At 46.0% G+C, this 10,000-nt stretch overlaps 1 protein-coding gene across 3 annotated transcripts in view; it reads right to left on the bottom strand.

Moving 5' to 3' along the window:
* TSNARE1 (t-SNARE domain containing 1) overlaps positions 1-10,000 on the bottom strand; it is a 287,962-nt gene that overhangs the window by 177,519 nt on the left and 100,443 nt on the right. For all 3 annotated transcript variants that reach the window (XM_078153781.1, XM_078153782.1, XM_020995260.2), the window contains exons 4-5: positions 6,457-6,534; positions 5,365-5,434 (exon numbers count right to left, since the gene is read on the bottom strand). In XM_078153781.1, coding sequence (XP_078009907.1) covers positions 5,365-5,434; positions 6,457-6,534 — 148 coding nt within the window. The remainder of the gene's footprint in view (positions 1-5,364; positions 5,435-6,456; positions 6,535-10,000) is intronic.

A 10,000-nucleotide genomic window follows, 5' to 3' on the forward strand; every position in this document is an offset into this window, starting at 1 on the left:
ATATATATCATGGCCCAGCCAGGGAAATCTGCCTATATGATGACAAGCCACCTGTGATTGGCCAGATGGACTCCACTTATATGTGAGGAACCACACAGGCCTATTCAAAATCACAGGGACTCTTAGCTCTAACTTGAGTGAAGCTAAATAAACAAGCATCAGCCCATGTGGGAAATAGTCCAGCTTCCTCCTCTGCTCGGAAGAGTTCCCAAAACTGAAATGTTTCCAGAGGACTTTCTAATAAGTTCCATTCATTTGTTCCTCTTAACTCAGATCACAGGCTGCATCCCATTTAATTGCAGGAGCCAGAGTGCTCCACTGGTTTCCTCATAACATTGAGAGATTTGCAATAAGGCCCCCAATATGTTAGGTGGGCCCCTTGCAAAGGATTTCCAGAAGGACATAGGAAAAATCACCTGGGTGATAAAGCAAAGATGGGCAGCAGTCTAAACTGTTGGAAGGGCATCCATGTTCATGAAATCACAGCTCCATCAACATATCCAGAGAAGGTAACACTCTCACTATCTTCAGCCCTGGTCAGGCTCCATCTAAAATACCGTGTTTCCAGCCCTAAGAAATGCCAACATGATAGGAGGGGCATTAAAAGGATGAGGAGGAGAACTCTAATAATTATATTTGTGCCACAATTGTGTAGGTTATCCCTGAAGGGTAGTGACTTCCCCATAACTGGAGGTATTCACACACAGCCTAAAGGAGTTTCCTAAATTGGGCAGATGATAGTAGATGACCTACCAAGTCTCTTATAACTCTGAGCAGCCAGAATTCTACCAACAGCCCTTCACTAGTTCTTTGACTCAGGCCTACCTACCCAAATAGAGACTTCTATCCCAATAAGGATTCGGTCAAACCAGCACTTGAGGAGGGGACAAAAAAGGGCCCAAGATGGTTCCCCTCCCTTTCCTCATCAACATTGGCAGGATAGTAAGGGAAAGTGTAGAAGTATGTTACACAGGAGTAGCAACCTCCTAGTCACATGCCATGAAGAAGACAGGATGCTATTTACTATAGACCTATTGCAACCTCAGGCCTGAGAAAAACCCTCCTGGAAAAATCTCCAGGGAGTGCAGGAGCCCACCGAACAGTGACGGATGGCTGTTGTTACAAGCAATTTCCTGGCCCCTCTCATCCGATCTCTCCCTTCAGGGCCCCAGCCCAATCGTCAGCCTCCACAGCTGACAAATGATCTTCATGTATCCATGACAGCAGAAAAGGGGCCAGAGACATTTTCATTATAGGCAACAAAGTTGCGCAAATGCTAAAACTTTTTTTCTGCGGAAGAGTTCTCTGGGGATTCTCTGCACTTTTTCATGGTTGAGGTTGTCTGTTTTTGTTTTTCATTTCAACCCCCAGTATTGGCCAAGCTACCATATTGTGTATGTATGTATGTACCTGTGCATATGTGTGTCTGTGTATATATAAGCACATGTTTATGATGATGATATATGCATGTTTTTATTTCTACACTGTGTATGTTTATATATTTGTTTCTACATGCATATGAGGTGTTTTGTGTATATATTTGAGTATGTTTCTATACTTATATTACATGTATCTGTATCAATGTATTCATGTTTACATATGTCAGTGCAGTACAAATATAAAATATGGAATCAGAGGCCTTAAGTTCTACTCTTAGCTCTGGCCCTCAACTCTGAGCTTGGCTCCTTCCTAGTTATGTGTCCTTGGACAAGGTCCTATAACAGTCTGAGCTTCCATTCATTCTTGTATACATTGGGGAAATAATACTTCTGCGACCGGCCTCACAGTGGGTTGTAAGCATAGGGCTTTGTGAACTTGAAAGTGCTTCAGAGATGCAAAATGGGGCTATGCATGCATGTATGTGTGTACATGTATGCAAGAAGGAAGGAAGGAAGGAAGGAAGGAAGGAAGGAAGGAAGGAAGGAAGGAAGGAAGGAAGATGGGGGAAAAAGGAAAGAGAGAAAAAGAAAGGAAGAAAAAAAGAAGGAAAAGGGAAGGAAAAGAAGAAAAAAAAAAGGAAAGAAGGAAAGAATTCATGTAGAACACTTTACTAGGCAGTAAAGGAGATATAGTTTAGGTAAGAAATGGCCCCTGCCCTGGGCTAAAAGAAGCATAGAGAAAACTCAGGGAAATTAAGAAAAACCCTAAAAGATCATATATCCGAATTCATCCCCTTACAGATGAGGATACTGTAGTTCCAAGAGGGAAAACAACATGCACAAACTGACACAGCAGGGAAGTCGTATTACTGGCATTGGAAATTGTCTTCTATTTCCAGCTTGGTAGACTTGCCACTAAACCACTGTGGAATCAGTTTAATAAGCTTAGGAACTTAGTAGGGACTCCTTAGGAAGTTCTAACCAGGTTTCAGTGGGCGGAGACACTGCCCAGCCACAAAACCAAACTAGGGCTTGGGCTGAAGCCAGGGCTAGCCAGAGTCCCTGGTTGTAGAGACGCTTTTTTAAAAAAAATTCATTGGCTCCTCCTGTCCAGACTCTATTATCCTTCTCTTATCCACTATTGGTCCAGAAGGCCCAGTATCCTTGGGATAAGTCCAGCTTGATGTGGAAGGGATCTGGCTTCAGTGCTGCATTTCCTAGCCCACAGACTCCAGCCCAATCCCCCCAAAATGAATCCAAGCATAGACGGGCCCCTCTGTCAGACTCAGTGGCATGCTAGGCAAGGTCAATGCACAAAAAACTTCTCAACTCCAGGCACGGGTGAGTGCCTGTGCATGCACCTGACTGTATTTGCATGGGTGTGTGTGTGTGTGTATGTGTGTGTGTGTGTGTGTGTGTATGTGTGTGTGTGTGTGTGTATGTGTGTATACATACTTGATGAAAAGCCTCCATGGTATCAGTAGAAAGAAAACTGGCCTTGAAGTCATAGGATTATAGGATTGTGAGCTAGAATTGATTTTAGAAATAATCTGGACCAACATTCTAATTTTACAAAGGACCAAAGAGCCCAAGGCAAGGGACTTGGCAAAGGTCACTCGGGTAGTGCTCATTAGCATGTCCCAGATTTGGATCCAGGTCTTCTGGTGGATAAAACAATGGTTTTTCCACTAAGGTGAATTTCAGGAGGCCCGGAGGTGAATTCCAGCTCTGTCTGCCCCTTCCTCCAACATTGTCCTCAGGTTCCATCAGAGACCACTGAGAGCAAAAGAGGAATAGAGGAGGAGCTTGGGAAACAAGCCACAATTCCAGCTAAGAAACATGATGGGCTAGTGAAAGAAGTCTACAATCATCCAAAACATCTGTGCTCTCTGGCTCTGCCTCTGGCTCTGCCTCTCTCTCTCTCTCTCTCTCTCTCTGCTCTCTCTCCTCTCTCTCTCTCTCTCTCTCTCTTCTCTCTCTCTCTCTCTCTCTCTCTCTCTCTCCTCTCTCCCTCTCTCTCTCTCTCCCCTGCCCTCCACCCCCTCTCTGTTTCACACACACACACACACACACACACACACACACACAGTAGAGTAACTAATAATTCCAAGACGTGCCTTAAAGATAATTTCCTTTCAAAAGAAGGGGTACCAGCCAGGGGAAATTCTATTCTTGATCTGATTGTCACCAACAAGGAAGAACTGATTGCTGGCGTGGACATGATGGGAACTTCAGAGGGAAATGACCACTTCATCTTAGAATTTGTGGTTGAGGAGAGGAAAGTAAGGAACAGACTGACAAACGTTCTGGCTTTTACGAGAGCAGAATTCAAAGGTTTCATAGAAGGGTTAGGGAAGATCAGAAAGACCAAGATCCTATAGAACAAGGCAGCCCAAAAGATATGGGAAATTCCCTAGAATTAAATTTTGAAGGTACAAAGAGAAGCAATTTTGATAACCAGAAAAAGGGAAAGCTGTTCAGAAAGACGGATGTGGACACTCAGAGAACTGGCTGAACAACTTAGACTTTAAGGACTCTATTTGCTGAATAGGATATTGATTAACAATCACAGAGAGAAGGAGAGCTGCTCATTTTCTTCACAAAAGTACAGGGAAAGGTGAGAAATCACACAGGTGCTGGGGCACTGGCTGAAGTCCCTATTCTCCCATCACTCTCCAGCTGGTCCCAAGCTCTTCTCCCAAGCTCTTCTCCCTGAAGCCCTGACCCCCACTCAAGGCAAATACTCTTCTGCTCTTGTTTCCTCTGCCAAGGAGAATGGACAAGGAAGGACAGGATTAATAGAGAGATGATACACATGATAAGTGAGGAGATAATATGAGACGAAACAGCTGTCCTAGAGGAGCTCAAATCACCTGGCCCACGTGAGCTACAACCTATGAAACTAAAAGAAATGGGAGATGTTAGTGCTGAGCCACTGTCAGCAGTCTTTGAAAGATCAGACAAACAAAATTAGAGAGAGGATGCTATGCTATAATGTGGGCTAGAACACCATACAATTAAATGGATTTAAAACTGATCAAAGCTAATTCAATGACTGGACTCAAAGAGTAGTCGTTAACAGTTCAATGTCAACTTGGAAGGAGGTCTTCAGTGGAGTGCCCCAGGAATCTGTCTGGCCCTGTGCTAGTTAATATTTTTTATACAGAACTCAGGAAAAAGGCGTCAATGGCCTGCTAATCAAATTCTCAAATGACACAAAGCTTGTAGTGAGGAGGAGCTAAATTAATTCCATTTTCTTCAACACTTATTTATTGAGTGCTTGCTATATGCCAAGTATTATGCCAGGAACTGAAGGACAGCTAATCAAAAAGATTATGACAGGCCAGAACATTGTGTTGAATTTAATAAGCTGAAAATGAATAGTGATAAAAGTGAAGTCTTATATTTCCTGCAACTCTTTTGCAGAGGTAGGGAGTCCAAAAATGTGTATCAATACACATAAGAACATATTTTTTTTATGTACTGATTAGCTAACTTTTTCTATTATTCCTCTTTTTCTTTAAAAAAAAACTGTGTTATAAGGGATGGTTCTCTGGAAGAGAAAGAAAGGGAGATGAAGAGAAATCTAGATGACCTACAAACAAAATATGTCAACAAAATATTTTTTTCAAAGTAAAGTTTTATATTTGGGTTCAAATAATCAATTTCCCAAGTATAATTTGGGAAGGGTTGTGTGTATGTATTGGGGGGGGCAGTATATAGCAATTTGCCTAGAAAAAAAAACCAAATGCCCCCACATGCAAGTGACACAGGTCTCCATGTGTTTGAATACATGTGTGTCATATGTTAGTGTAGTCATACTGGACGGTTGTGTGGCAGTGTATACATGTATGTTTATGGGGCAGAGGGATGGGTACGGGTACCAATATACATGTGGGTGTTGGGCATCAGAAGCATTTGTGCTCACAACCCAGGGTGACCATGCACACATCTAAAACTTGTCCCAACCTGAAGGGGCACTTACAGGCCATTGCGTAGCTCCAGGGTGTCACCTGCAGTACCCAGAGATCGGAGGTTCCTTTCCAAGGAGGTCACTGCCAGGGACGAGAGTGGGAGATGTAAGCAAGAGCGGGAGGGATGAACGTATAGTATAAGCATCTATTGCAGTCAGCTCAATGACTCAGTGAGCTAGCTGGAGAGGGGGATTGCAGCAGCCTGGTTCCAAAAGGCTCTGAGCTCCTAGAATCCAGCCTATATGGGGCAGTGAAGCAAGCTCTCTCTCCCTAAAGATCTTCAAGTGGAAGGAAGCTGATGACCGCTTGTCAGAGACAGGATTTGTATACAGAAGGCTTGTGCTCTGAGCCTCTGGGGTCCCTTCAAGCTCCTCATCGCTACAAGTCCCTGTTTTAGAAATTACAAGGTGGGGCTTGATTATCCACAGGTTTTCATTATCCAGGCTCTCCTATCCCTCTCTGTTCATGTGGCAAGAACCAAGAGTCTGGTAATCATGGAGAAAACAGTTATCAGTGTCTGAGTACCCTTGCTCTCATGATGGACATTCAAAGAAAAGAGAGCTGACCTAGAACCCTAGCTACCTTTACATAGGCTAGGTTACCATCTCAGCCCTGGTTCCTGCCCAGGCCCTTGTCAAGAGCTCTAGGACAGAAACAGCACAATATCTGGTCCTGTATGATGGTTGGGCCTTCCCTGACAACTTCCAACCTTCCTTTCCCCTGATCTATGATGCTGCCCCATGACTGGATGACACTGAGTTCTGAGCTTCCAGATTTGTGAACCCGGGAGATCATCTGAACCCTAGCCTGGGCCTGCTGACTCTGTTGTGGTCATTTCTGTGACCCCTGATCCCTATTCCTTGACTCTCAATCTCAGCCCCAGTCTAGTGACTCTACTGTGCTGAGCTCCATGCCTCCTGGTCCATGAGCTGAACAGCCAAGGAACCCCTCCATGCCCACATCAGAGGGCCCTTCAGGTTGCCAGAGGGTCTTGCCTGTTCCTGGCAGCAAGGCTTGGCCTAAAGGGCAGCAGGTGCACAGTGCAGATTAAACCATTCAAAGGCTCCAGGGGACAAGAGCAGACACCTGGGCTTTCTACGCACCATTGGAGTTGATTTGAAAGACATTTGCTGATGTCTCCTGGAACAGCTCCTGGAGGTCGATGGGATCGATCTGGGTGGCTGAAACGAAAGGGACCAGCACAAAACATGGTTAGTGACTCCAACACCATGACTGTGTCTGTCAAGCCCTGAGGAACTTCTACAAAGCAACTAGATTTGGCAATGTGACCCAAAGAGGTCTGTCTGGCACTTAGACAATGCAGTTGAGTATGTGCCACAGACTAAGGCCCACACTAGTCATAATAGGAGAGGCAGAGAGAAGAGAGACAACTGGTACCCTCAGAGAGGTCATAGGCAATGAGAGAGATGTAGCCCCTGCCCTCAGAAAGCCTCTGAGCTGAGGAGGAGATATAGCCCCTGCCCTCAGAGAGCCCCCGGGCTGAAGAGGATACAGCCCCTGCCCTCAGAGAGCCCCTGGGCTGAGGAGGACACAGCCCCTGCCCTCAGAGAGCCCCTGAGCTGAGGAGGATACAGCCCCTGCCCTCAGAGAGCCCCTGGGCTGAGGAGAAGATACAGCCCCTGCCCTCAGAGAGCCCCGCGGGGCTGAGGAGGATACAGCCTTTGCCCTCAGAGAGCCCCTGGGCTGAGGAGGATACAGCCTGTGCCCTCAGAGAGCCCCTGAGCTGAGGAGGAGATAAAGCCCCTGCCCTCAAAAAGCCCCTGGGCTGAGGAGGATACAGCCCCTGCTCTCAGAGAGGTCATGGGCTGAGAGGGAGGTACAATGTGTCCTTAGGAGGCCCCTCACAGAAGAGAAGAAAGAGTCCATGTCATCAGAAAGCCCCATGGCTTGGGGGGGTAACACAGGTCCTCCCCTAGCCTCTGCCCTCAGGAAGCTGCTGGGCTGAGTAAGGACATAGCTTCTGTCCCCAAGGAGCCCCTATTCTGAGGCAGAACAAACAGCTTTGGCCCTCAGGAGGCCCATCTCAGAGACTGGGGATGAAATGTCCACTCCTCCAAGGAAGCTCCTTGGCCAATGTCACCCCTGCACCCGATAAGCACAGGGTTCAAAGAGGCTGTGGTTGGGGGTGTTTCCTATCACTGAGTAAACTCACACAATAACCCTGCGAAAAATGCCTGAGGTCAGCTGTTTCTGTGGCTTCTTCACCCTGGCTAGCATTGGAGTCACTTTCAAACACACAACATATAATCTTCCCTCAAGGAATAACAAACACCTCTCTTCCATTAACTCGGCATTTTAAGCAGCATCTGTAAAACTGCTTCTCCCCCCTGCTCTGCTCCCTCACCCTCATCTTCTTCCTTCTTATCCCAATTATGTCTCCCCTTCCTTGCCTTTTCTCCTCTGCACACCCCTCTTTCCCTCTCTCTCCTCTCTGCACCTTTTCTCTCCATCCCTCCCCTTTCCTTCCACCCCCTCCCCAGCTCTCTCCTCCCCTCAATTCCTGCTTTTGTCCTCTGCTTTCCTCCCCACCTCCTCTCCCTCTTCCTATCCCTACACACTTGGTGGAGGGCAGACAAGGGGGGAGGACATAAGATCTGTCCTCGGGTATGTGAAGCCTAGGAAAAGATTAGGCTTATTCTGTTTGGTCATTTTAGGCTTGATGTAGGGGAAACAAAAAAACTTCCTAATAAATCAGGCTGCTCAAAAGTAGGAGGGGTAGATTCAGGAGGTGGTGGGTTCCCCTCATATACGCTGAAGGCTGCATGACCACTCATCAGATACACTATGGCAGAGGCTCTTCTGATACAAGTTGAACTCAGTGGGCATTAAGATCACTTCTTTTGATTATTATTATTGTTTGAAATTCCAATTTCTTACAAGTCTGGTCTTTGGCAGGCCCTTTCCCTCCTGAATAACAATTTTAAGATCACTTCTAATGCTGAAATTCTATAATTCTCTGATTCTTTTCTCTTTCATGTTGCCCTCCTATCTCCATGGGGCAAAGACTCCCCTATTCTGTGGAAGAAAAAAAATCCAGCCTGCCATCTGTGCCAAGAGCTAACTCTGGCTTCCAGGAGGCACAGTAAGATGCAGGTATTAGAGCTGTGTAGTAATGTGTAGAGAGCTACTGTGTAGAGGGGGAGGTGGCAAGATGGGGGAGGGGGGTGGAAGGGTAGCATTGCCCTCCAGAAGGAGGTCAGCCCCTGCCACTCACACACATTACAGGGTGCCTTCCCTCCCACCTACAGTGGATTTGGACTCAAGGTACCTGAGTCAGAATCCTGTTTTCCCACTTACTATCTGTATGACATAATGAGCAATTCCCTAACCCTCCCTGGACCTCAATTTCTCTATCTATAAACAAATGAAGGGCTTGGAATAGATGATTGCTAAGGTCACTTCCAGCTCCAAATCCTATGATTCTATAAATGGCCCATCAAACTTGGAAGCATGTGGGTGGAGAGATCTGGAAGAGAGCCCTAGGTTTGAATCTATATAACCTGTCACTTTAAGTACTGCTGCTACAAGACTATAAAGGGCAGTACAGAGTCCTGGAAAGAGAATAACAAAAATTATAATAGCTCCCATTTCTATGATGCTTAATAAAAGGCTTTCCTCCCCCATGGCCCTGTGAGGTAGGTAATACAAGGGTTATTATTCCCCTTCTATTGATGAGGAAACAGAGTCCCAAAGCAGCCTTGCTCTGGGTCACACATCAAGAAAGTGACAGTCAGTCAAGAAGGATTTATTTATTAAGCACTTACTCTGTGCCAGGCACTGTGCTAAGTGCTGTGGGTACAAAGAAAGGTGAAAGACAGACCCGGTTCTCAAAGAGCTCGTGGCCTAATGACGACAGAGGCTAGAACCCAGCATTCCTAACTTCCAACCCAGTGTACACTTCACTACCCCGGGAGCCTTTGCGAGTGAGGAATGCAGTGGGTGGCAGACAGGCTCAGGAGGAGGGAAGATGGAGACTGAGAGGATGTTAACACAGGAGTCTCCTGGCGGGTAGATGGAGCAAGGACCTAACTGGGCCCTGGGATAAGGGTAATCAAGGGACCATATTCCCCTGGGTTAGTGACATCTGTGCCTAGCCTCCCACAAAAGCTTTCTTAGGCATGGATAGTACCTGATTAATGTAGGATTTTTAAGATTATGGAATGGTTTGGCACTGACAGAGCAGAAAGTGGATTATGGGAGGGTTATGAACCAAAGACATCCTGGGAGGTAGAGGAATGAGAACCCATAATGATGGATATAATGGATAAGAATCAGTCATTTCAGATCTATATCCCCTCCTGGAAATCTAGTCCAACTCTTATCTGTCCCTTGACCCATAACAAAATACCCAGTCTGGCTTAGGCATATGGGGACAAGATGAAGAGATAATCTTATCTCTTAAAGGAAATTATCCTATGTTCTATAGTTGCTCAATTGAGACATCTGAAAAACTGAGGGTGAGGTGAAGTCAATCACACTACATGGAGCCCAAACACCTCTCTCATACCGGCTTGACTTGGTATTGCCCTCCTCCCCCAACCCTCGATCCTCCTCTCTGCCTTAAAATCTCCACCATCAGAGTCACTCATGGGCCACACAAGAATGATTGTGTTTCTGAGTCCTAGG

Source organism: Phascolarctos cinereus, unplaced genomic scaffold (genome assembly GCF_003287225.1).
Source record: "Phascolarctos cinereus isolate Bilbo 61053 unplaced genomic scaffold, phaCin_HiC Scaffold_4;HRSCAF=312, whole genome shotgun sequence".
Classification (NCBI taxonomy): domain Eukaryota; kingdom Metazoa; phylum Chordata; class Mammalia; order Diprotodontia; family Phascolarctidae; genus Phascolarctos; species Phascolarctos cinereus.